The 27138-nt window shown below is 53.7% G+C and overlaps 1 protein-coding gene across 2 annotated transcripts in view; it reads left to right on the top strand.

The window, feature by feature from the left end:
• Positions 1-27138, top strand: part of COL27A1 (collagen type XXVII alpha 1 chain) — a 129010-nt gene that overhangs the window by 45985 nt on the left and 55887 nt on the right. For both annotated transcript variants that reach the window (XM_054584494.1, XM_054584495.1), the window contains 10 exons: positions 5109-5162; positions 7360-7404; positions 15194-15247; positions 15914-15958; positions 19168-19221; positions 20398-20451; positions 21030-21083; positions 23973-24026; positions 24169-24222; positions 25939-25983. In XM_054584494.1, the coding sequence (XP_054440469.1) occupies positions 5109-5162; positions 7360-7404; positions 15194-15247; positions 15914-15958; positions 19168-19221; positions 20398-20451; positions 21030-21083; positions 23973-24026; positions 24169-24222; positions 25939-25983 (513 nt within the window). The remainder of the gene's footprint in view (positions 1-5108; positions 5163-7359; positions 7405-15193; positions 15248-15913; positions 15959-19167; positions 19222-20397; positions 20452-21029; positions 21084-23972; positions 24027-24168; positions 24223-25938; positions 25984-27138) is intronic.

Genomic DNA, 27138 nt, shown 5'->3' with positions numbered 1-27138 from the left:
ATGTGAGAGAGTCCTGCTAATGGGAGCGAGAAATAGACAGCGGAGGCCAGAGCACATCAGAGCTGCAGGAGCCTTGGTGATGAGCTGGCCCAACCTCTAAGTCAGACAGATAAGCATAGCTCAGAGAGATCAGTAACTTGCCAAGATCACGCAGTAAGTTGGTGACAGAATCAAGTCTCGAACCCAGGACTCTTGCTTGCTAGTCACTTCACTTCTATTCTCTCTGAGCTTACATCTTCAGCCTCCAAAGGCAAACCTAGTCTGTAGCTCTCCTCTCCTCCTCATATCACCTCCTAGAAAGAGAAGTGCATTGTGGTTTTCTGAGGAGAGGTCCAGATATAAGATGTTATGAACTTGACTGGAGCTGTTAGCTCCAGGGGGTTTCTCCTGGCTGTCCTGGCTTGTTCGGGGCATGGCCCAGCGGCACTCATGGCTGGGGTCCGAGCCATGCCTTCCAACTGAGGGTCTCTACTGGGGCCAGAAAGATGCTGTTCACTATCAAGCTGCTGGAAGACCTGGCCAGGCCAGCCACCACTCACAGTTTCTCTTGTGGCCTCTGGCCAGGCCTGCCAAGGTGGGTCTCATGTAGCAAGACCATAGAGCTTAGAGCTGGCAAGGCCCAGCTCTGGCTCCCTCTCCCTTGGTGTGTGTGGCTTAGGGACAACTGAGATTTGCCCAAGGCCCCACGCCTTATCCAGGGTGGGACAGAGCTTCTAACATGGTGCATTTTGTTTTCAAGCTCAAGGCTCTTCCCGGTTCTCAGACTGTGGGGAGAAGAGAGCAAAGTGACAGAGATGTCAAGTTTCCAAGTGGGGAAACTGAGGCCAAAACATATGCAAGTTTTTAGCCGTAGTCATGCTGTGGGCTAGGGATATGGCCCCCGGTGTTCCCAACTTGCACCGGAGCTGTCCCAGAGCTGCTGGTGATTCTGGAATCCTGGTGAGAACTCCACCTACCCACCTCCTTCTTATTCCCTGAGGGAACTCTCGGGTGGCTTCCCTAGTGGATTTCAAAAGGGCAGGGTGAAAACATGCTCAGCATCCAAACAAAAGGGTCCTGGGACCTCCAGGGGTCTCTCAACGTCAGCACACCTGGAGAGCACACACCTAGAAACGAATGCAGGGTGCTTTGAGTGCCTTCGGGAAGATGCAGGCTAGACTTACGCAGGAACTTCCCAACTTTGGAGAATTTAAGCGCTGTAAAGAGGTCTCCAAGATCCTCCTGCAGGCTCTTCTTAGAGGTTAGTAAATATTTCCACTGTTAGCACAAACCCTAACCAGTGGGTGATGATAGCGCATTAGAGTTTGCCGGGGGCTGCGTTACAAACATCTCTCTACTCCTTCAGCCCAACTCTGCCAGGTGACTTGGGCAGGACTGACCATATTTTAGGTCAGGGAGCTGAGCCTTGGAGGCTTTAGCAGGACTGCTGACCCTCAAGGCTGCACGCTGTCCCTGCCTCTACAGCCCAGCTTCAGGAGCAGGCCGTTTGGGCAGACACTGCCTGGATGCAGGGGAGTGGGTAGGTAGCCCTCGGAGGCCTCCTCTGCCCTTAACATCCTGCCATGGATGTGCTGACGAGGACCGTCCCTGTCTCTTCCGGGTGTCGTGTCATCTATTGTCTCTTCCCAGAGCCTGGCTCTATCTTCTCCTGGGCCTCGTTCTGCTCAAAGTACAAGGTGTCCAGTTCCCCAGGGAGGACTGACCTGGGGAAGTAGAGAAGCCGTGTGGCTAGGGCTCTGGCAGGGTGCCAAGCTCATTGCTTGGGCCTCAGGCCAGCCTGCTGCAGCCAGAAGCTCAGGCCTGCGGAATAGGGTCCTGCTGCTGGCTGGGCTAAGAGTGCATGCCACGCACAGGCAGACACAGCTGGATGGGGGTAGCAGGCAGGGTGGAAGCGGGGCCACATGTTCTGCTTAGTGGCCGCCCCTCTGAGATGCAGAAGGGCCAAGCATCGGGGGCCCTGGGCCAAGTGTCAGAAATGGGATGTGTGGCTCAGTAGTGGAGGGATGTGGCAAGCTAGCTGGGTGCTGGGGCCTTGGGCACGTGCCGGGCCTCAGTCTCCCCACTGAGGCAATGAAGTGCTGAATGTCAGGAACTGCTAGGGTCTTTCCGTCTCAGGCCATCTTATGATTGTTCCAGTGAAAGATTTGTTCCAGTACTTTGAAAGCTCCTGTCTTTTTTTCCCAACCATTAAGCTCTTAACTGCAAACCCTAGATGCCTGGAGGTCATCTGCTGGACTCCCCTAAAGGGAGGGTGACCAAAGACGGAGATGGGGGCTGGGTATTGAGGCCACCAAGCATGTGCAAGCAGAACCAGCCCTCAGCATGTGTCATGCCATTCCTTCCTGTGCATTATTAGCCCAGGGTTCTGAGCCCTTTGAAAGACCCCAGGTTTGCTGTAGTCTGTTCTATGTATTGTGTCCAGGAGTAGCGAAGAGAAAGGGCACTGGAGTCAGACTGCTTGGATTCAGATCCCAGCCCTGCTATTCCATAGGCATGTGACTTTGAACAAGTTATCTAACCTCTCTGGACCTCAGTTTCCTCATCTCTAAAATGGACCAATAACAGGACCTATCTCACTGGGCTGTTGGACTTTGCCGTCACTGTCATTGTTGTCATCTCACCGTCATTGCCCACTGGCTATAATCAGGCTGCATTCTGTCTGCAGAAGTGCCTTCCTTTGGGGTTTGCCCATTCTCATAGTCTCTGCCTTGCTCATGCCTCAGAGATGTGTCCTCACATTGCCGCGGCCTCCACGTGCCAGCAAGGGCTCGTCCTTAGTGTGCCTTCTCAGCTCACCCCCTTGATACTCCTCGTTACACATCAGAATTCTGATCCTCGGAGAGGACTGTGGCTGCTCGAGGCAGGGCTGGCATCAGGTTGCCCCGGTCAACTGGCCTGGCAGCTGGGGCTGAGTGGAGTCCTTGATCCAGCCTGGAGTGGCCTCTGAATGCAGACCCATGAGTTTGGGACCTACCTGGCGCCTGATAGGTGTGAGTATATTGGGCATGGCAGCCAGGATCTATGCCTGAGGAATGCTGTCAAGGTCTCCATCTTGCTCCCGGCTCCTTCCTCCCAGGCATTGTCTACGGGTTGGGCCAGGTTCAAGGGTTCTTAGAAATCACACACCCTAGCCTAAGCATGACAGAGGGTCAAGCGAGGTTATAAGGTTCCACAGCCAGCCTGGAGGCAAGCAAGGATGAGTCTCCGCACTGTCTTCCAAATGCTGGACTTGGAGAACAGAGCATGGGCTTTCCAAGTCCCGCCCCTTGTAGGCCATGTGGAGTTGACCAGACGCCCAGCTGGATGGAACCCTTCTTGTCCCCCAAAGAATTGTCTTCCTCGCCTGTCTGGCCCCAGCTCCAACCTCCAAAGGTGGAGACAGGAACTCAATACCTTCAGAAGGCTCCCCTGACCACAGCCCACCCAGGCTGGCATCTCCTGTCCCAGGAGGTTGGAGGAATCTACTTCATAACATGAAAAAGAGGGGTTGGGTTGGGGCAAGGCTGGAATTTGCCACAGGAGACCCCAAGGATGTGGGGAGAAGAACCTGAGATAGGGTCAGATGTATCCCCACAGAGACCTGATCTGGAGGTGGGCCAATACGTGCACACAGGCACGCACACACACATGCACCTCGGCCACTCTGAAACCAGTGCATTTGAGCATGCCAGGATTCGTCTGTGTGCAGCTCAGAGGAACATGGCAGAGTCCTGAGAGGTGGGACCTGGGCTCAGCTCTGCCACAAACTTGCTTTTTTGGCCTCAGCCAAAAGACATTTTTTCCTGAACCTCAATTGATAACCTTCCCCTCAAGGGTGGATGTTAAAGGCAAGTGAAGTTTTATGTGCAAAGTGACTGGCTTGGTCCAAATCTCTTCGCTGTGTCTTCATTTCCTCCCTTGGGTGTCTGAATGAAGCCACACCGCCTATAGGTCAACGTCATTCCTTGCCCTTCTGATCCAAGAGGGCTTCCTGACAGAGGAGGGATTTGAGGGGAGTAGGATTCCTGGGCAGGGCAAGACAAAGACTTGGATGCACACACATTTCAAGGTCTCTGCTCTGCCAATAGAGACTTTGTGATTGGTTTGGGTTTTATTTTTTGACTTTACCTACTCAACTGGATGTCCCCAGTAGCCTTAGAAACGAGTAACGAATTATCCTCCATAAAATAATCATTGCTGTTTGAACACTTTGGGTAACTACTTGGTCAGAAAAACATGAAGTTTCCCTGAAAAGACAATGATATGAATTCAAGGAAAGGGAGAACAGGTTTTCCTAAATTCCAAGCTTGAGGACTTTCTTTTCCTTTTGAAGTAGAATGGGGCTGCCCGCCTGCCACCCCAGGTGTGTCCCCACAGCTGATGTTCTTCAGCTGCCAGTCTCCCCAGAGAGTATGGAGCAGGGTCAGGGAGGGGACGAGACGCAAGATCTGCCTTGGCCAGGCGACCCGCCCTCTCTCTGAGATGCTGAAACTTACCTGCGGCAACTGCGCTGATGTTCACCACCTGTGTAACCTTGTATGTCGTTGTCCCTTAGCCTTTCAGAGTCTCTTTGTCTGTAAAATAGGCATCATGATTCCACAGGGTGGCTTTCAAAGAGCATGTCACGATCATAGAAGGTCTGAGCTGGAAAAGGCCTCACAGGCCTTCCCTTCTTTGACCAGTAGGGAAACTGAGGCCCACAGGGGAAAGAGATACTCTTATCTTAGCAAATCAGCAACTGGTCTCCAGGCCTGAACCCAGAGTCCTGACTGCCCCCCACCACCCAACTCTATCTGGACCAGGTCTCAGATTGGGGGTTTGGCATTTCCACGCTGGGAGCTGGGTACCAGTTTCTTTTCCGAGACTCTGAGGGCATAGGAAGAAGGCTCACCATCCATGGGTCCCACCACAGTAGCCGGACCCTGAGAAATCCTCTAGGTAGAATGTTTGGTGAGGGTGCAGGGTGATCCCCCGACCCCACTGCTTGCTCAGGTCCCAGAACAAGGAGCCTTGGTCCCAGAACCAAGACTGCACGGACGTGTCCTTGTGTCCCCCCGGCGGTCTGGATCAAAGCCACCCAGAGATACAAACACTAATCTATAGATGTTTGTTCTTTCTTGTGCTTTCAGGGGTTTCCTGGAGACTTTGGGGAAAGAGGCCCACCGGGACTGGATGGAAACCCCGTAAGTATTTCAAGTCTTTGGGAAGAGGAGAGAGATTCAGAAAGAACATGCAGCAGGTGTTAGGAGCCCAAGCTTTGGGGTCAGACAGGCTGGGTCAAATCTCAGCCCTGCCACCTACTACCTGGGCACTCTTTGACAAATTGTGGGACTTCGCTGAACCCCAGGCTCCTGTCTATGATGGAGGCCCTGTGACCCCACCCCCAGGCTGTGCCCCATTGTCAAGGACTTAGGAAGGTTCATGGGTGATTCCCCATGGGAAGCCAGGGCTACTGCCATCTTACAAAGTGCCAGAAATATTTATGAGATTGCAGCAGCCTCGGGGAGCAGACAGTTTGCAGGCTCTGTATGGAGGGGAGAGCTGAGTTCTAAAGAAATCTCCAGCACAGGCATGTTTATAGAGTTTGTAAATAATCAGAGGCCCGTGGAGGAGCCAGGTCAGCTTGCCCTGGGGAGCCGAGCCTGCCTCTCCCTTCCCATCCCAGGCTCAGGCTTGGTGAGAGAGGAAACCTGGAGGTGCAGACCATGCCCAGAGCTCCTTGGAGCACCTGCCATGTCCCTCCATCTCTCCTTGGGGCTTCCCTCCTGAGCAGCCGAGCTTCCTGAAGAGGTGGCTGCTGGACCCATAATCAGCACCTGATGATGTTCTCATTTCATTTCTGCAAATGCTCCCTGGGGCTGAACCTTAAGCTCCTTCGGGGGCCGAAGCCCTGGCCTCAGAGCCAGGTGGACCTGGGTTGGAATCCTGCCGTGATGCTTGCCAGGCGTGCCCCTTGGACAAACCAGTTCAGATCTCTGGATCTCAGTTTCTTTCTCTGTGAATCAAGGGGGTCAGGATGCCAGCCTCTGAGGGCTGCTGGGAGAAGGAAATGAGAGAGGGGAAGGGGTTTGGCCCATGGTCACTGTTCACTGGATGGAGCTGTTATGAACAGTAGGACGTATAATAACAGGGCATAGTTCCTGCCCTCGAGGAGCGCCTGGCTCTCCCTGGTTACCACACAAAGCAGAGCAGCAGATGGGTGGGATCAGGAGGTCCCAGGTGCTGTGGAGGAGGGAGAGGAGTAGGGAAGACTCTTGGAGAAGGTGACATTAGAATTGGGTTGAGGAAAGAGGTGAGGAGACATTCCAGGTGGAGGAAAGAACACCAGCAAAGGCAGGGGTGAGAAACCAGAATGTTTCCTTCACTGGATTAACCATTACAATATGTGACGTCATCCCTGAAGGCCCCCAAGGAGGGGCAGGGATGACTTTATACTAGAGGAGCGGGAAGAGGACCTCATGTGTGGTCCCAGCTGTGCCACACAGTTGTTGCATGGCCTTGGATAAGCCCCTTCCCTTCCCTGAGCCTCAATTGCCTCTTTTGAAAGCCTACGGCTGCTTCTCACCTCTTCCTCCTCTTCTTGGTGGCTGCATTGATGACCTCTGTCTGAGCAGCCCTGGGGTGGTACCGATGATGGCAGGCAACCCCCCGGATGGTGTTGGCAGTTCTCACTGATAGTCACCATTTCTAGAGCCCCTTATTTTCATTCACATCTTTGCATTTTGAACTTGATCCAAACCCCTTTGCCACCTTTTCTGGTGTAAGCAATTGAAGGTCCATTTGTAGAGATGAGGAAAGAGAAACATGCCTACTGCCGGACCCAGCCACATCTCCTGACTCCTGGGCAAGAGTTCTCCTAGCATCTCAGAGGCTTTGGGAGGCAGAAACCTGTGAGCCCATGCGGAAGGTTCTCTAAGGGCCCTGGGTGCCTCCTGGCTGGGAGAGCGGGGAGGCCAGCCTGGTGGCTCGCAGCCTGGAGCCCTCAGCGCCATGGTATTTTCTTGTGCTTGACCTTGGGCAAATCACTTAACTCTCAGACCTCAGTTTTGCCATCTGTGGAGTGAGGATGAAATGAGATCTGGGTCAAGCACCCTGCAGGTCCTTATTACCATGGTCAGGATTCTACCCATTCCGTCACACTTATAACTTGGAAATCCAGCCTTCACATTTTACTGATGCAGAAAGCTAATGGCAGAGCAGGCAAGGGTCTTGTCCAAACTGTAGGCCAGGCTCAGGAAAGCCACCCGTCAGGGACAAGGAAGGAATGGGTAGCTCAGAGGACTCCACCATGCACCTGTGTGCAGGACGGTGTATGTGTGGGGGGCGGGGCTCCAGAGCGAGACAGGACAATTAACCACCTTGGTCTCTCTCTATTCGCAGGGAGAACTGGGCCTGCCAGGGCCCCCCGGAGTCCCCGGCCTCATTGTAAGTACACAGATGCCTGGGGAGGGAGAGGGCTAGGAGGCAAGGTATGGGGAACAAGTGACAAGTTGTGCTGAAAAGTCCCCTCTCTCATCAAACCCCAGGTGGAGTTGGTATAGCGGGACAGACCATCCTGGGCAGGGGGCTGAGGGACGAAGGCCATAGTGCATGGTTTCAGGTGCATTACCTACCTTCGCCGAGCTCCTTTCGTCACTAGTTAACTGGGGAGGGCGCTTGAAGCGTGACACTGCTGATGTACTTTCATACCTGTTGCCTGTCCATCACTCTGCAAAGAGGTGTAGACGTGCCCTTTTGACAGATGAGGTACTTCAGGTCCAGAGGACCTGACTTTGGAGGCAGACCAAGTCACAGCTCTGCCACATCCTGGGTGTGTGCCCTGGGCCAAGTTACTTCCCCTCTCTGAGCTTTAGTTCCTCATCTATAAAATGGGGATAATAGCAGAATCCTTTCAGGGTGGTTGTGAGGACTAACTGAGGCATCACATGTGCACGAGGTCCTTGGCATGAGGTCTATCACTCAGTGAATGTGCAATTAGTAGGAAATACTGTCTAATTAATTACTGTTATTACCTCCTGATGTACCTGGCACTGAGAGGCCTGTTTACAGGAAAGTGGGAGGCAATCTGACCTCTGACTCCATCCGGGTTGGGGCAGATATTATGGAGTGAGTGATTCTATTAGCCAAGACCGGGGCTCCCTCCTGGGCCTTCAGAGGGTGGGCCTTGACCTTGGGCTTGGCCCCAAGGGCCAATGAAAGCCCTAAGTCTGGGAAATGACTCTAGGAACTTCCGCAGGGTTTGATGCCCCCTCTGTTCTGTCCTCTGGCTTACCCCTCTTGGGATTTCAGTCTGAGAGGCCATGGGGTCACAGCAGACTGTTCCCTAGTCCTTCAGCCACTCCAGCTACTGGGCTGAGAAATCCTGTTCAGAGGGAGGCTGGAGAAGGCCTTGGGGGTTTGGGGGGCAGGTTGTGGAGCGCCACTGTCCTGGGGAGGCCAGCCCTGGGAAGAGGGCCCCAGAGGCCTTCAGTCGCAATGTGCTCCTGTCAGGTGACTGGGGTGGGGGTGGAGGGTCAGATCAAACTGTGTCAAAATCCTGGCCTCCTCTCCTCCTGGTTCTGTGGCCTTGCTTCCTTGAACCTCAGGGATCCTACCTGTAAGATGGGCTCATTGTGTCCGTTGTTGTTAGGACCACAGATACACACACATATCCAGTCTGGTCCCGTGTCTAACAAGGAACCAGATTGCTTTAGGCTCAAATCCTAGCTCTACCATTCATTTAATTGCAATGCAGAGTAAATTTCTTTACCTCCCTGTGTCTTAACTTCATCTGTGAAATAGGGATAATAGTAGTACCTAGCTTGGAGGATTGTCGCAAGGGTTTAAAGAAACTAGTATATATACAAGTGCCTGGTACATAGTAAACACTCAAAAGTACTAGTTATAATAATAATAGATGATGATGATGATGATGATGATGATGATACACATATACATAAGGTATTTTGTGCCTGGGAGCAGCTGTCCAGATTGCTACATTGAGGAAGATTTAAAAAGTCACATTGGAACTTAATGGGAGAAGATGCTGCAATTGATTAGTGATGCCTGCCTTGGCCTGGGATTAGGACATGTCAACACATGAGTCATACATTTGTCATCCCCGATGTCCTTTGCTGAGCACCTTGTTTGGCACAAGACACTGACCTAGATGCTTTGGAAAAATCAATCTGTGCACAGAGAGTTAGAGAACCTGGCTTCATTGGGACTTTCCAAGTGTCCTAGTCTAACCTTCTCTAAGCTCAGCAGAGGTCTCTTCTGGAGCCTCTTGGTCACATGGTCGTGAAACTCCAATGTGAACATCCTGGTGTTAGACGTTCCCTCACACTGTGGGAGCCCAGTCCATTTCCACAGAGCTCTCATTGTATAAATGTCCCTGTGTATTGAGCCCAAGTCATTGTCCCCCCTCTGGGAGAGGCTGCCAGAGACGTAAAGATGGTCATTGTCTGCTCTTCCCAAGGCTCCCTCCTCAGGTTCTATGACCCCAGCTCCTAAAGCTTTTCTGAAGGAATGTTTGTGTATCCTGGCTGTCATCTTGGCACATATTCCTATTTGTCATTGTCCCCACATCCACTAGACTGACTCCTCCGAGGGTGGAATTGCCTGGCCAAATTCTGGAGACAGAGACTCTGCCATCACAGCCCTGGGCCCTCCTGACTCTTCCCAAAATTTGCACCCACCTGCGTTCCCCTTTCTCTCTGCAGTTGATGTTGCCAGTTAAAATACAACACGCCCAGAGAAATTCGAATGTCAGCTGCAATATTTAGAACACATTTATACTAAAACATCATTCACTGTTTATCTGACATTCAATCTATCTGGGCAGCCTATATTTTCATTTGCTCAACCTGGCAACCCTATTTGCAGGATTTCTTAGTGGAATCCCGTTTGGCGGATGGGAAAACTGAGGCCCTTGGTCAAGGCCACACACAAGGCAGGAGAGGACAGAGGCATAATCGGAGGCCTTGTCTCCTAACTCCTAATCTAGGGTGTTTCTCTTCCTGCTCCCCTCTGAGGGGTCTTAGCGGGGGGGTGAACCCTGGGCACCCCAGCGTTGCTCAGATGATGCACCCCTCTCCTGATGTCCCCTTTTGAAGAGTTTATGAGTTTCCTCCTCGTGACTCCTCCTTGGCCTGGGTCTTTCTTCCGCTATTCTCAGCCTCTCTTAGCGCTTTTAAATCCCCTTTGCTGCCAAGGTGATGGTCCCTTTCTCTTTGTGCCTTGGGCGTCACAGGGCTGGACTTGAGACCACCAAATCTCTGCTCCCAACCCCCACCGCTACCCCCCACCAGGCAGAGTCCTTTCTAACCCAAGTCACCCACCATTTCCCCTCCCCAGATTTTTGGGAACAGTGGTTTCTGTGCCTGGAGGAAAAGTTGCCTCCCCAAAGAGTGGGGGGAAAAAAAAAAGAAATTTTCTAACCAGGAGTTACAAGGCGGGATGGACTGTGAGTCACCTTTGGTTTCCCAGAGGATGTGGGTTTTTAGCTAAGCAAATGGGAATTCCATGACTTGATAATCATTTTAAGGGAGATTCATATTTATTCAATGCCCTCCGTCTAGTCAGCTGAAGCAATTTGCATGCAGACTGAAGCTGAAACGTCCCCTGTCACCTGGGTCTTTCCAGCCGGGAGGAAGTGTGGGAGAGCACAGACGAACGTTTACAGAGCATCTGTCTGCTCTGTGTGTGCTTAACGTGCATTAGGCTGTGGGAGCCTTGAGGTTCTTAAGGCAGGCTGCGGCAGCCTCATCACCCAGATGGGGGGGCTGGGGCCCGAGGTCACCAGCCAGGAGCTCGCAACCCAGGCCTGTAGGACCCCCTGCCTGCAGCCTCCGAGGTGAGAGACTGCCGCGAAACAGCCTCCTTTGAGTAATTGAAACCCTTTGGCTGGCCCTCAAGAAAAGTGTGCCTGATTCCAGAATCTGCTCAACAAAAAAGATTTCTGTCTTTTTTATTCCGAGTGAGACAGAAGGAATTTTGGCTCCTCCATTTAATGAGACCCAAAGAATATGTGATCTGGCCCAAACCCAGTATGTGGGATATAATGGACAAGTCCTCCACAGTCTGTCACTAACTGATCACCTAGCTTTGTTTCTTTGTCTATAAAGCGAGATCAGGAACCCCACTCACTGATATTTGCCAAACCCTGTGCTAAGTACTCAATTATCATTGCAAGTCTTTGAGGGTAGGGAGTAGGATCACCGTGGACAGTTAAGGAAACCGAGGCTCAGAGAGGCTGGAGCACCTGCCCAAGGTTACATGGCTGATAAGCTGGACCTGGTGTGCACAGCTCACGCTCACCATTACACCAACAGCCGGCTCTGCAAGACTTCTGTGCTGAAGGGGGACCTCAGAGGTGTGAGGACATGGACTGGCAGTGCCAGGGGCTGTTCTGTGTGACAGATGGTACTTATTATGATCACACAGGAGCCAGGACTGGCTGCAACCCCCAGGTCCCTGTTCCCAAGCTGGGGACCCTCTATCAGAGTTTCTGGAAAGAGGCCTTGTTGCCTCCAAAGGCAGTGCCAGGGAACACTCTGGCAAGATTTTTGCCTAGAGGTTTGGTAAATGAGAGTTTGCCGGGTATTTTATTTTCCCACTCATTCATTAGGCTCTTTTTAGTAGCTCCTTTGGGGCACAGGGGAGGCGTGGCTACATAGGCACACACAGAAACAGTCTTCAGCGTGGAAGTGGTTTCACGGGCTAGGAGTGAAAGCCATGTCAGGTTCTGAAACCTGACACCAGGTGCCTGACCTGGCCTGTGGAGCCTGGTCACCCAGAAGGACAAGTGGGTGTTAACAACATGAGCACACAGGTACAGGAAAGAGTGGCTAAGGATGTCACAGCTGCAGAGAGACAGCAGAGCAGGGTGGTGAGATGTATGAGGGAGAGAGGCCCGCCAGTGCTCCTGCCATGAAGTGTGGGCATCGGAAGCACCTGGGTTTTCTTTCAGGGATCCTAGAAAGCCCCATGGCGTACTTCAGAGGGGCAGACTTCATGTCTATTTCTGTGTCGGAAGCCCCTCCTCAGGCCTTGGCACTCACGAGTGATATCAATGAGGAAAGCCGTCCTTGGCTCCTTTATTGGAGCAAACAGGGTCAATCCAGGGCTAGTGAGCGTGGACCATGAGGCCGGCCAGCCAGCCAGTCCTGGGTCCTGGTCCTGCCTGTGCCCCCTACTCCTAGCTTAGTCTTGGGCAAGTTGCTTCACCTCTCTCTAAGCCTCGGCTCAGCAGCATGGCACTGAGAACGGTGCCAACCCCAGGGGTTGCTGTGAGCAGCTGGTGAGTGCCAGAGCTGCACACACCGTGGTTCTTGGCACAGCATGAGCTCTTGCTAAAGAGGATCTGACGAGACTTGAAGTGTTGAGCGTGGTGTCTGGCACACAGTAGGAGCTCTATAAGTGGTTGCAGATGTGGTTGGCTGTGTTCTTGGTGGGAGCTAGAGAGAAGAGGGCAAAGTGTGTAGAGCCGTGTCTGGGAGCTTAGGCAAAAGTGGAAACAGGATCCAAATGAAGGGTATTACTCATTGTTCTTTCTTGCGGGGACACAGCATTCTGTGTCACTCTGCCAAGCTTCCCGTGAGGGTGTCTAGTGCAGAGAGAACTGGTCTACTTCAGGCTGTGCTGGAGGGAAAGTGGCCTGGAGTTTTCTCTGCTTCTCCCCCAAATGCATTGATATCCCAGTGTGGGGGTCCCGTCATCAACACAAGAAAGACCTGCTCTAAATGAGCACCACCTTCTCCCCATGTCCCCTGCAGCCAGAGTCCTTTCCCCCTGATTTCTTGTCCCTTAGGGGTGTATCCCTCCACTGGGGCCCTGCCCCACCACACACAGACCCCTTTGGAGAGGCCGTGAGTGCATTGCGCTGCCCCGGCTCCCTGTGGCCCCCACGGGCATCACTCACGCCTCTGTGGCATCCAGTCCCCGCACAACCAGCCGCCTTCAAGCCTGGAGCCGGGAAGAAGGAGCCTGTGTTCTTGGAGCTGCTACTGGTCCTGTGCCCTCACCAGGGCCAAGTCGGAGCCAGTGTGCCAGTAGAGCCCGCTTTGTTTATTTGTGCACCGCGGGGAACTTGGGGCAGGCCACCCCTGGCTCCCTTCATCCAGGAAGAGAGAGGGAGAGGTTGCCAAAGTGATCTGCTGAAGTGCAGTTCTTTGAAGAGCTGGCTTACCCCCTGGTTCCAGCCTCTCCCTGCCAGTGATTCCGGCTTCTTCACTCCCTTTTCCCCAAAGATGCCTACCAAGACAAGAATTGCCTGGAAGCTGTGGAGACGGACTGCCTTGTGTAAATCTCAGCTCTGCCCAGCTCTGATTTGCTCAAGCCCTAACCTCTCAGGGCCTCAGTTTCCTCCTCTGTAAAATGGGGACAGTAGGAGAACAGATCTTTAAGGGCTGGTGTGAGGAATAATTGAGCTGAGGCATGTAAGGTGCTTAGCACAGGGCCTGGCAACCAGCGTCGTCTGTGTGACTATTAGCACCTGTTATATTGAGACCTCACTTTCTCAGTGAGATTTCTAGATGGGAACTGAAAGCAGGTTTTCTTAGCAAAGGCTCCACTAAAAGGTTCGATTTGACCCAACCAGGTGAGGACCCTAAGGTCCAGAGAGGAAAGGTGTTTTGCCCGAGATCACACAGTAGGACCGCTGCCTGACTCCAGCATCTGCCTCAGCTAATCTAAGTCATTTAAGGTGGGGTGGGGGGAGGGGTGAGAATCAGCATTGCCTCAGCCGGTCCGTGTGGGGGCTGTGAGCGCTGCATCTTCCTCCCTCTCTCTTCTCAGGGCATTCTACCCCGCAGGACCCGGGGCCCTTCTGCAGGAGTCAGGCAGGAATGTGATTTTTTATTCTCTGCCTAGCCTTCCTCCGAGCAGACTCCAGGCAGCTCTGGCACAGGAACCTGTTCTCCAGCCTGGCTACCAAGAGCTGCCTTTGTTCCTCCAGTGGTTCAGAGCACCTGCCCAGGGCCTCCATGGAGCCTGGCTCAGGAACGTGGGAAACTGAGGCTCAGAGAGGTCAAACGCATTGACTGACTCCCATAGCAGCCAGACATTTAGATCTATTACAGAGGATATAAAAGGGAAAGAAGAGAATATTTTCAGGGGCTCCCTGTCTCTGGCGTGGGCTTAATATTGCAGCTGTGGCTGAGGGCAGTAGTGAGGGTGGCTGGGAAGTAAGGAGGTTTGAGAGAAAGAGGGTGGGCCTGTTTAGAGAAAATACAGTCACTTTACTCCATAAACCATGGTTTCTCACCTCAGCACTACTGTCACTTGGAGCCAGATAATTCTTTGTTGTGGGAGGCTGGCCAGTACATTGTACAATATTTAGCAGCATCCCTGGCCCTTAGCCACTAGATGCTAGTAGCACCTCTTCAGCTGTGACAACCCAAAGTGCCACCAGACGTGTAAGTCCATAACTCTTCAAAACAACTCCAGGAGGTACCTATTCCCATTTGTTAGATGAGGAAACTGAGGCACAGAAAGCCTAGCCCCACCCCCCTCCCCCAAATCAACGAGTGAGCAGCAGAGGAGAAATGAGACCGGGTGGCCTGGCTCGGACTTACTCTGGAAGACCGCCTCCCAGCTCTCCAGGATCTAGGAACTTTGACGTTCCCACCTGGGACAGTCTCCTCTGGCCTGAAGCTGGGCCTCCAACCTGTGGTCCCGGATTGTCTGGGTCTGCTTCCAACTCTGGGGTGCCTGTGATTGACAGTCCTATTCCTTCCTTGCTGCTCTCCCGAGGAGATGGCCCAGGGAGATTCTGGGAAGCAGGAAGTGCCTCCCCCTCACTAAGCTAGAGGAATCAAAGCCCGTTTGCTTATTTAATCCTTGCAGCGGCTTGCCCAAGGGAGAAGGATCGTTGTCCCTATGTTATAAATATTTATATAGATTGAGGTCCAAAGAAGTCATATGAAATGCCCTGAGTCCCTTAGCTGGTAAGGGATGTAAAGGACCTAATATGGAGTAGAAAGATCTGATATCTAATATGAAATGGAAAGAAGTGGTGGGGGAGGGGCAGCAATCAAGAAGTGACTTTGGGAAAGGACCTACGTAATATTTATTCCAACACTTCAATGGAATTGAACAGACTGAAGAACGTTCTTAATTCCAAGAGCAATGCAGTGGGGTTGCATCCTGGGAAACCTATCCAGGGACCGTGGGAACCCAGGCCAGCCTCCTGTAGGCCAGCTCTCACAGAATCCTCTTCTCTTTCTGTTCCCAGGGCGACATGGGAGCACTGGGTCCGATCGGCTACCCAGGACCTAAGGGCATGAAGGTAAACAGGGCCGTACCCTATTCCAGGCCTCATTCCAGTCCCCCTAACCCATTTCAGCCCAGAAGGAAGGGCGCCCAGACATGATGTTGGGGGAGGGGAGGACATGGGTTAGAGGGATGCTCAGAGCTGGGGTGGAAGTAGCCAGGTCAGGAGCTCAGTCTTTCCCAGGCCTGAGAGCCAATTATCTGTTTGTTATTAATGCCAGACATCTTCTATTGGACAGCAGTCCTCAAGCTGAGCATGAGTCTGATGTGGTTCCAGATCTCATCACCACGGGCAGAGAAACTATTACTGGCAAACCACCGGACTCCATACGTTCCTAAGGGGGATGAGCATGCTAGAGAAAGATGGGCTAAAACTACCAGGACCGTGTTCCAGGGACGGCCCTGGTGGCCAGCATGCATGGGACACTGCTCATTAGGCCCATCTGTCCCCATCAGTACCCTTTCCCCCGGGATTTCTCCAGGGTTGCGGCTCATGAGTCCTCTGTCCCTTCTCATGCTCCTTCTCAGTCCTCTGTGCTAGGAGCTAGGGTTAGCGCCCCTTTTACAGATGAGGACACTGAGCACAAGGGGCTCGCAGCAAGTCAGTGGGTGTAAGCCAGGCCTCTCGATGTCAGTGACTTTGAGCCTCCCTCACAGCTGGACCCCTGCCTTTGTTTTGCAGGGACTGATGGGAAACGTGGGGGAGCCCGGACTGAAAGGTGATAAGGTGATCTGAATACTCCCTTGTTGCACTGTGTTTTATCTGCATGTGACGCCCCCTCCACCTTCCCCTTGGCACTGCTGCTGGCTTCTCGCCAGATCCACTCCCCTGCACTTCTCTCGTCTCCCCTCTGGCCCCCTTCAATCTCTGCTCCCCAGCTTCTCCCTTGTGACTCCGGAGGGCTCAGACAGGTGCTTCTGGGGGCATGCAGCCTTGGCAGATAGAGCGTGGGGGGCCGTTGAGGCACAGCTGGGAGTAAAGCAAGGCAGGTGTCCGGATTTAGAGAGCAAAGCTGAGGCCAGGGTCCGGCTTTGAGGCCAAAGCCATGGAATGAAGGTGGGGGTGGGGGGCGACAGTGGGGAGTGTTGCTGAGATGATGGGCCTCGGAGACCTCTCCAGACACAGGAGGAAACAAATGCACATCAACTGTCCAATTGGAACTGGGAACCCATCCAGACAGATGGGAAAATGCAATAGAAAAGCCTGGATGGGCCCTTGAGCCCCTGCCCTGCCTTCTTCCCAGTTGTGTGTCCTTTGCACAGCCTTGCAGCTGAACTGAACTCTCACTGTCTCGCCCTGTGCCAAAGCAGAGGTGGAAGAGGGTAGGCAGGTGCCCAGAACCAAACGGGCAGGACCTGGCCCTGCTGTGCAGCACCTGAGTGTCAGCAGCAAGGGAGCTACGCGTGCCTGCCCCGTGGCTGTCGTTCTGCCCTCGCCGCTCAGTCCCTGACAGACCGGGCACTCCAAAGGGAGCGTAGGAGGGCTTCGGGGCAGCATACAAGTTCCTCAAGCCTGAGTGGAGGAGAGAGGCCAGGTTCCTACTGTACCTGTCTCCAGATGACTCTCCTCCTAAACCTGAGAAGCAGGAACAGGGACCAGTGCAGGGTACCAGTGCTGGGTACCACCTGGGCGCTCTGTGGGGATTAACCCATCCATCCTCCACCCACTGTGAGATAGGAAGCTTGCCTGAGGCCATACAGCTGGTAAGTAGTGTCAGGACGCAAACCCAGCCAGCTGCCTCCAGACAGCTTAACCAGGAGTGTGACTGAGGTCAGAAGGGCACAGCTCATGAGGCCCTCGCAGGCCGCCTCCTCCAGGGCCTGCCTCTTGCAGCTGGGGGAACAGACCCAAAGAGAAGGGATTTGTCAAAGGACGCTCGATGATCGGTTGGGCCCCTGGATTCTTAGAAAACGGGAACTACTTGGCTGTGATGGGCACACCCAGATTGTCTTACCAGAGCCCCCAGCCTGTAGGTCACCAGGGGTGTGAGGCTAACCCCACTCCTTTCTCCATCTCTTTCCACCTCTTCTGTCCCCTGCTGTCATGTGCAAGCCTCCAGCTGCAGCCCCTGCTGCCCTCACCCCCCAGCTCTGCCCCCCGGTGCTGCCCGGCTGGCTGCTGAGCCCCGCTTCCCGGCCCTCCCAATCGCGATGGAGGGCTTTCCATTGGAGACAGGGGCTTCCCACAGCTACCTGCTTACCCCAAGGTTGGAGACATCAGCACTCTGGAAATGTTGAAGTCATGGACGAGGGAGAAAGAAATTGGGGGAAATGGGAATGTAGGCAGTGAACTTTTTATAGGCTCCTATGCAGAGCTGGCCTCTAGCTCACTGTTTCTCCAGGAACATGGAAATAAACGTGTTCTGTGGAACTCGGCTGGCCTGCCGACTGGTGGTGCCTGGGACATTCAGAGATGTGGAGGCTCTGGGAGGAAAAAAAGAGGAGGAAGAAATTGTTTTTCTGCCCACCAAATAGTTCCTTAGGGTTGAAAAGAAGGAGAAAAGAAAAAGAAGTCTCTTTTCCACCCCTTGGGCTGGGGAGGGGCCTTAATGTTGGGAGAAGTGGGGTGACAGCCAGCCCCCCATCCGCCACCCTGGCCCTTCCCAGGGATGGAGGAGCCATCGCTTCATGTTCCGTGGTCATCCTGCCTGGAATATTAGATTTTCCATGACCCAGCCTGGCCTCCGTCCGACTTACAACCCCTTGGCTCCCTCTCCCTGCGTGGAGGCAATTTCTGGAACCAAGACTCCTGCTCCACGTTCAGCTTTCTCCAAATCCATTGTCCTGATTTCTTAGGTGGCTTTACCCCCTCCTTCCTCCTTTGGACATTTAAAAAAAAAAAAAAGTTCCTTGGTTGCTAAAACTCTGGGATGTTGTACAGGATTTTCCAAATTGGAAAAACCAAAGTTAAAAAAATTCTTTTGTGTGTGTTTTTTAAAAATTCTGGCTTTCATTCTACCAAAGAACTTTCAGCTGTGGCGTGGCCTTAGCTGCATGACACAGGTCCTCTAAGTGTCTCCGTTCTCCCAACGGCTCCCCGGGCTGTGAATGTGTTCTGAGCCCTGGGGCCAGTGTACCATTGGTAATGACCACCCCAGAAAGCTCGAAAGCAGGAGGACTGTGCAAGGGGGCTCCAGCTCTAAGGAGAGACCTGGTCTGGTCCTGCAACAGCTCATTTACAGGGATGAGGCTGAAAACAGGGAGAGAACAGAAGAGGCCTCCAACAGCCAGAATCGGTGTCAGGATGCCTGTGCAATACGTCATTTTAGAAAAGAAACACACAGACCCAACTCGAGACTGGTTGACTCTCTGTTTACATATTGTCTCCACAAGCCAGGCTCTCTGGTTCCTCAGGCTATAAGCTGGCTAGAAGCAGCTCATTAGAAGTAGACTGAAGCTGATTCCTGGCATAGAAACTCCCACGGAAGGAAGAAGTGGCAGCTCACAGCCTGGTGGTGAGAAATATGGAGCGACAGATGCAAGCACTCAGAAACCACAGAAGTGTGGGACCATGGCACAGGCTGCACATGGCCCTGTGTGGCGTCAGTGGGTGATGAAGAGGTTCAAAGGTCAAGAAACAGTTCCTAGGACCTGCAAGTGTCAGTCAGTTCTGCTGGAAAGGCCAGGCGGCCCTGGGCAGTTTAGCTTCTGTTAACAGTTTTCAGCCATCTGAGCAACCCCAGGCATGTCTGCAGATAGGCTGGCTGGGTCCCCTGGGCCTGCCTTCCCCACCCAGGCTCCCCCAGCGTTGGTGGTGGGAAGGGGGGCTGCCCTGTTCTCTGACAAGGCTGCTTCTGGTCAGATCGACTTTAGGAACAGTCTGGGCAAAGCTATACCTGGCCAGTGGGTCTGCAGGCGGCGGGGGGCTAGCGGGGGGGGAGCTTCCAGAACCCACTGTGGCCTCCATCGTAACCTTCTTTGCTGGTGTGTATTTAGGGTGAACAAGGGGTTCCAGGTGTGTCAGGCGATCCTGGATTCCAAGGAGACAAGGTAATTGTGGCCGATTTCCCCCTGTCCTGCTCTTCTTCGGCCCCGGCTGCCTGTCCCAGGGCCCATCAGAGGCCAGGGCCTCCCCGCGAGATAGCGTCCTTTCGAACAATCCTGTCTTCTCTGTCCTCAGTCCACCCTCTCGTCACCTCCCTCCTGCACTTTACAGGCCTCCTGAGTGATTTCCGGGCTCCCAGCCTCTTCCCTCCCAATCCCTCGGCCTCCCTGTCACACACATTTTTCCCGAGGGCACAGCTCTGCTCTATGCTCACAGACTCTCCATGGCTCCCTACTGCTCCCAGAAGGAAGGAAGTCCCGGCTCCCCGCCCCAGCACCCAGTGAGCAGGCCCCTCTGATGCTCGCTTGTCCCTCATCCTCACAGCCCCACAGGACTGGCCGCTGCACCTCTAGGTGTTGCTCATGCTGCTGCCTTGCCCGGCATACCCTCAGCCCAACCTCTGCTTGGCGCAACCCTGCCCCGCTTTTTAGGACCTGCTCTGATGCCATTTTCTCCATTGGCTCGAGGCGTGGCCATTTCATTTTCTCAGTGGCCTGAGCAGCCTGTCTGTCCCTAACCTGTGGCAGCACCTTTCTCCCCTGCTAGATGGGGACTTGTGCTCAGTCCCCTGGCAGACAGACTGTCTGCCAGACTGCCTGGTACAGCTGCGCTCAGGGTCCCACACAGAAAAATGAGCATTTAGGGAGCGTTTGAGTGAGTGAGTGAGTAACTGGCCTTACCAGCTGATGAACTGAGGCAGCCTGCCGAGGCCGGATCCTCTCGGCCTGTGTCTGGCACCATGCGGCCACATCTGGACCTTACCCGGTCAGTCAATGAGGCCCAGATGTGGCCAGCTCTCCCTCTTCCCCTTCCTCCCTCCTGGCTAGCCTGTCCTCACCCAGCCTCAGTGTCTCTGGGTTGCCAGGCACGCAGGCCTGGCTGCTTCTCCCGCTGGCCTCCAGTCTTCAGACTTCCCCAGGCATAAAGGGTGTTGCAGAGCCTGCTGGAGCCCCAGGGTCCCAGGTTTCAGGATGACTCGCAGGCAGGGAAAGTGAGTGGGGAGCTCAGCCTCCCCAAAGGCAGGTGTTCTTCAGGTCTCGGGCTGGCAAGGATGACCCAGCAGCTGCTCTTCTGGCTATTTCTGTTCTTCGCTAATCTAGCCTGCTCTGGGTCTTTTCCAGGGGAGCCAGGGATTGCCGGGGCTCCCAGGTGCACGGGGGAAGCCAGGGCCTATGGTAAGTACCTTCCCTTCCGAGACCCCCGAACCTCACTCTCTCCAAAAGGTCAGCCAGGACCTCACTTTCTCCTGCAGCTGCTCTGGCTGACAAGCAGGGCAAGGCAGGAATGGAGATTCACCCACTTCACAGATGAGGAACTGAGACCCAGAGGGGTAGGAACTTACCCAGCATCAGAGAGAGGCCTCAGTGATGGGCAAGAATCTTGGGCTCCCCATACCTTGTAAATAATAGAAACGTAATTAATAATAGCAGGGGGTGTCATTTACCTATTAAATATTTCTGTGTATCAGATCCTTCCAATGACCTCAGGAATTAGAGAATTATTATTGCTCCCATTTTACAGGTGGATAAACTGAGGTTCCACAGGGTGAACTGACTCGCCCAGGTTCCCATGCCTAGCAAGTGTAGGAGGCAGGGTTTGAACAGTGGTAGCTCTTCTAGTTGTCTAGGCAGATTTCATTCGTATACTCCTGAGCTTTTCCAGCCATTGCCAGGCAGGGGAATAACACAAGGGGACAGCAGAAGGTGAGCCCTCACTTAGCCCTGCCTTTCCCGTAATCTCTTCTCTTCCACAGGGCAAAGTTGGAGACAAAGGATCCCTTGGGTTTCCTGGGCCCCCTGGACCCGAGGTATGTGATGCCCTATTTCTCTATGTCTGGCTGCAGTTGGGACTGGGTGTTGTCCTTGGGAAACCAAGACCCAGAGATGGGGAGATATTTGCCTGAGATCACCCAGCAAATGAGAGATGGGCCTGAGAATAGAAATTCCGATATTGGCCATCTTTTCTGCCTGTGTCCAATCCTAGTGGTGTCCGTAGAACCCTGTGAGTTTCTGATCCCTGTGAGAATTAGCATAGGTATGCTAGACATTCCTCATAAAATGGAGTGAAGCAGCTGGGTGAACTCTCTTTGTGCACCCGCCCCCCCGCCACTTCTCTCTAATTTGGGGACTTGCTCTGGAGAACAGGGTGAGCGGTGCCAGGGCCGTTGTCTGTCCAGGATCATCAACATCCAGATCCTCTGGGGGTCTCCGCCAAGCCCACCCAGAGCCCCACCCACTCTCTGCTCCGGGCCTGGGGCTTACTCATCGGCGAGGACTCAGAGACAAAAATCTGGCTCTGGTGGGTTCTCCGGACCCTTCCAAAGATCACTCCTGGTAACGCCCGGATGGATGAGGGAGTGTTTCCTGAAAGCTGCAAGTCCTGACTTTCCCCTGTTTTGACTTTGGCTGTGTGACGCTGTCCTATCTTTAGACAAATGGACTTGGCCTCTCTTCCATGGCCCTGATTACTTCCCTTGGTCACTGTGGAAAAAGACTTTTCTGCGAGTCCGGGTTTTCCCAGCAGCCTGGCCAGTGAGGCTGGAAAGCACTCTTCCTCGCAGTTATTAGGCTCCACCTCGTGCCAGGAGGCTGTGTAGCATCTTTAGGGTGAGAACTTGTTGAGTCCCCAGCACAGTCTGCGGGGGGTGTTGCTACCACCAACTACACATGAGGAAAGTGAGTCACAGTGCAGGCGAGTGACTTCCTCAGTGTCCCTGCTACTTGCAGCAAGTAAGGTCGACTTTGGCTCCCTCCTGGGTCCCTGGAAGCATCTGGGGTCTGCCTGTCCCAGCTCTGTGTTCTGTTTGGGTTGGCTGACACAGAAGATGGCTCTGCTCAGCTGAAGACAGAAGCTGACGAGCTTGTCAGCACCTCCCTGGGTCTTTCTGTGCCTCGTCTTCCAGAGACCATGGGTGGGAGCTTCGGCTCTCCAGCCCCTGCACAAATGATCTCTTTTACTCATTAGTGGGCCCCATCCGTGTGAGCACCAGAATTTGATCAGTATCCCAGTCACCAAGTTCTCCCTGGAGAGGGACCCGCCCCAGGCCGACTTTTCTTCCTAGGAGGTGGGACCCAAAGTCCTTTGGGGTCTTTTTTTTTTTTTTTTTCCTTTTCAATCCTCACCCAAGGATTCATTTATTGATTTTAGAGAGAGAGGAAGTGGCAGAGAGGGAAGGGGAGAGAAAGAGAGAACACTGATATGAGAGAGAAACATCAGTTGATTGCCTCCCTGACCAGGAATCAAACCTGCGACCTTTTTGTACACGGGACAGTGCTCCAAACAACTGAGCCACCCAGCCAGGGCCCAACATCCTTTCGGATGCAGGCTTTTACTGCACACTTACTAGGCACCTGGTGCTGAGCTACGTGCCTTGCTCACATTGTTCCCTTTGAGCCTCAGAACAGCCCTGTAAGGTGGGTGTTAGCAGTCACCATTTCCCAGATGAAGGCCTCACAGAAAGCCTCAGGAACTTGCCTGGGGTCACACGGTGAGTTGGTGGCAAAATAGGATTTTGACTCCTCATTTTGAAGAAAAAGATGTGGGCTTCGGCTGCCTGTGTTAGCTCCAAATTTGGGACCTTCTTGCCTTCGCCGGTGACAAGGGTGAGAGGATATCTGAGCTGCAATTTTACAGGAATTACGAAAGGGTCAAAAGAAGGAGACAAAGAAAAGCCGCCTTATGAAGGAAGATGGGAGGGGGCGTTTTGGTTTCAGGGATTCATAAAAAAAAAAACGACACTTCAGTTTTTTGCTGGCAGGAAAGCAAGAGAGTAGTGAGGCAGCCCCCAAAGCGAATGGGGTTCTAAGCTGAATTAACAGAGGTATTACGCCTAACACAAGGGAGGGGGTGTCCCCATACTTGCCTGTGCTGGTCAGTTCACACCCACCACAGCCTAGGAATCCCGGTGATGACCAGCTGGGGGCAGCCAGGCCAAGGGGCCCTAGCCCCTGGCTAGAAGCTATTGAAGGGACAGAGAAGGGCAGACTTCCAGGGAGGGAGTAACTGGTCTCCAAATTGTTCAAAGACCACTGTGGGAAGAGGGACCCTCTGTGCTTTTGTGGGGCCCTGAGGGACAGCATGAAGCTGTTGAGGAGGAAGAGAGGGGACTCTGCTCCATGTCAGGACGAAGCTTCCACTGCTCAGTCATCCACCTGGAAGGCCAGTCTGGGGTCAGCGAGCCCCCCTTGTGGGTGTGGGGCAGAATCCAACGTGCCTGGCCCGGGTATAGCAGGGATGGGATTTCAGCTTCAAATAGGAGGAGCTAAAAACAATGTGATCAGTGCCTCTCAAGCCTTTCAGAGTCGCAGCAAACTCAGAACACACTCCTACCTGCAGGATCCCTGCCCTCTGAGGATGACGCTTCTCAGAGCAGGAGGTGGCTGGCTTTGGACCCTGACCGATTCGGGCCCAGGACTTGGGGAATTCTGGGTCTTGTTTGATCGTCTTGAAGACGATCTTGTATGTGCTTGTTTCTGTGCTAAATACACTCCTGCCTTGTTTCATTTAATTCTCTCAACAACTGCCTGAGGCGTAGGGCTGGTGCCACCGTCCCTGTTTTAGATAGTTCATCACCCTGCCCAGGGTCATGCCCCCTCAGGATGGGATGGAGACCCAGGTTGAAGCCCCCTCCAAGGCCAATGCCCTTAGCGCCCCTTCACAGTCCCCGTGGGTGACCCTGCTCTCTGCCTCCCTTCAGGGATTCCCCGGAGACATCGGCCCCCCTGGGGACAATGGCCCAGAAGGTGTGAAGGTGAGTCTTGCCCTGAGCAGCAACTGAGGGGGCTGACAGTTCCGTGGAAACCACTGCCTCCCTGGAGGAGGGGGAGCCTTGCCAACCTGAGATGGAGATGGAGGTGCCACCTCTGTGACCCCTTTTGCTCCCTTCTCACCAGGGTAAGCCTGGAGCGCGAGGCCTGCCAGGACCCCCTGGGCAGCTGGGGCTGGAGGTAAGACGCCTGGCCCTGCCTTGCCCACCCTCCCCCAGTCCCCAGCCCCCAGCCCACTCTGTCCTGAGTCCTGGAGGCCTGGGCGGGGGGTGGGGCCTCCGTCAGGACACAGTCTGGGGTGGCCTTAGGCTGCCAGTCCGGCTCAGCCCGGACAGCCCTGCTCGGTGACCTTTCCAGGGGCCGTTTCTGCCCTGGCCTGGCGGGTGGGTCACTCCTTCCCTCCCCACTGCACCCACTGCCCTGAGGCTTCTTTCTCGGAGCCACTACCACCACTCCTGCTCTAGGTGGCACGGGTTACTGGGCCGTTGGTATGGGAGGTTAGGAATTGTCGGCTCTATCTTCTAAGTGAGGCTCTGAGACTCACAGGAGTGAAGAGACTGGGGTTCTAGGTTAACAGTAAGCAGGGCCACGATTCAAACACAGATCTGCTTGAGCCCAAAGCCCATGAATACCAGGGCATAGGCCGTATGCCATTGACTTACGTGCTCCTGGGAGCTGCCTGGGGCATCCTCAGAGAAGCACATGGCTCACACAGCTAGTAAGTGGCAGAGAGAACTCTCATTTACTCACATATGGTGAAAAGGGTTGACAGGACCCCTGCTGGGCTGCTGGGGCACCAGCTGGAGGCCTGCGGGGCCCTCCAGAGGCAGGCTTCCGATTTTGCCCACACATGAACCCCGCTACCACCCGCCTTGGCTCCGGCCCTGGGCCCTGGGACACACAGCCCCGGGTGAGGGTACAGGAGGCCCAGACGCAACACGACCACAGGCAGGCATCCAGCTGGTTCTGGGTCTGGCAGGGTCCCAGATCTGGCTTTGGGAGCCGCTGCATGAGGCTGCTTTCCTGGAAGCTGGGGCGGGGGGGCAGCTCAGAGGAGGGCCCCTTGGTCAGGCCTGGCATGCCAGAGGGACCGGCTTGGAGGCTGCCTGTGCCAACGGGAAGGCCTGGAGAGTCTCCACAGGCTGGGAGTGGGGAGGAGGGAGGACGGTTAGAGAAGAGAAAAATGGCACCCACCACGTGCTTTCATCTGCACTCGCATTACCGCTCAAGAGAACCCCCCGTGTGCCTGCCACTTGCTCACATCTTCATCGGTCCATTCATCCACCCATACATTCATTCATGTCTCCATTTCTTCCCTCTCGTGCCCCCCTCCCTCCCCCTCACACCCACTAGACACTGTGCACACACCCATCTTGAGTGATGTTTGGGGGCAGCTTCGAAAAAGCATGCGTTCATTGCTGTCCTCCAAGAGCACAACTTAAGCCAGTCATTATACTGTAGGGTGATCCTCTTTGCTCTGCACCATTTTACAGATGGGATAACTGAGGCACGGTGAGGCTAAGGTCTGCCAGAAAGCAGATGGCAAAGCTCAGAATAAAACCCATAGGTCTGAGCTGCAGCCTGGGACTGCATTCCCACAGCACACGATGGGGTGTGGTTTTCCTGCCCTGTACTGCCATGAACCCAGGCTGATCACATTCAGATGACACTGAGGATCCCACTCACATGGAAGTTCCCATGTGGCCTGGCCTCTAGGCCATGACCCATGGTGCCTCTGTCCTGGGTGGGGTCAGGCAGGGTGCCTGGGTACCATTTCTCTTGGTCCAGGAGGGCTCTCTTCCATCCACCCCTTTCTCTTCTTACAGGACAAGTTTTCCGAGAGTCCTACTGGATTAACCTTCTCCTTTTTCCCCTTCTCGTGTCTCCTGGCTCTAGGGCGATGAGGGACCCATGGGGCCACCTGGGGCCCCTGGCTTGGAGGTGAGTGTTGCTGGCCTGGGGATTTGTTGCAGTTGAGCCAGCTGTGCAGAGTCGGGCAATGCTGGGTGGTACTCTGACAGCAGTCGTCAACGGGAACCTCGGGCCAGCCAGAGAGGGGCCTGGGACAGATCTTAAAGGAGGGAAACAAGAGGCAGGAAACTGACCTCTGTCCTTGCCCACCTACTGTGTGCTGTTGCTTTGGGTCCATGGTCTCCGTTGAGTCTCCTGTGAGAGATGCGCCACTTTTCTTCATTTCGCTGGGGGCCAGCAAGGCTCAAAGAGTGAGGTTTAGTTTATTATCTCACAGCCAGGAAGCGGGGATGCCCTGCCTGGAACCTAGCCCTGCCTCCTCTCCGCCACCCTCAGCAGCCATCCAGGAGGTGCTTGTCCCGCCCCTGGCGCCCGCCTTCATATCTGGGATTGCATCAATCAGCAGTTCATGAATATTTTAATCCAGGACCTCTTGACACTCTTAAAACTAATTGAGGACCCAAAATACTTTTCCTTGTTTGGGTTACATCTAACAATATTAGTCCCTAAAACCCAGAAATTGGAAATGTAGTTATTAACCTATTGAAAATTAGTCATGAACCCGTTTCACATTACCAAAAATACTAGTTAATGAAAAATGGCTATATTTTTCCAAATCAAAATAATCTAATGAAAAGAGTGGCATCGTTTTACTATTTTTGTGTTCAAGCTGTTGACCATAGCCCATGTCATGTAGCCTCTGGAAATCTTACACTCACAAGAGTGAGAGTGATGCAGGCAAATGGCATTTTATTTTATTTTAAAATATTTATAACATGGACTCTGAGACCAACATATTCTCATTTCCTTTTTTTTTTTTTTTTAAGATTTTATTTATTTTTAGGGAGAGGAGAAGAGAGGGAGAGAGGGAGAGAAACATCAATGTGTGGTTGCCTCTTGCGTGCCCCCTACTGGGGACCTGGCGTGCAACCCAGGCATGTGCCCCGGTTGGGAATTGAACCAGCAACCCTTTGGTTCTCAGGCTGACCCTCAATCCACTTAACCTCACCAGCCAGGGCAAATGACATTTTAGTATCATCGTGAAAATGGTCTTGACCACATGAATCTGCTGAAAGAGTCTCAGGGACCCACAGGGATTAGTCTCCACACCACACTCTCAGGGCT

The sequence above is a fragment of the Pteronotus mesoamericanus genome, unplaced genomic scaffold (assembly GCF_021234165.1).
Source record: "Pteronotus mesoamericanus isolate MK-2021 breed Mesoamerican mustached bat unplaced genomic scaffold, CSHL_Meso_final contig_78, whole genome shotgun sequence".
NCBI classification, from domain to species: domain Eukaryota; kingdom Metazoa; phylum Chordata; class Mammalia; order Chiroptera; family Mormoopidae; genus Pteronotus; species Pteronotus mesoamericanus.
This window is presented reverse-complemented; position numbering and strand designations above follow the sequence as displayed.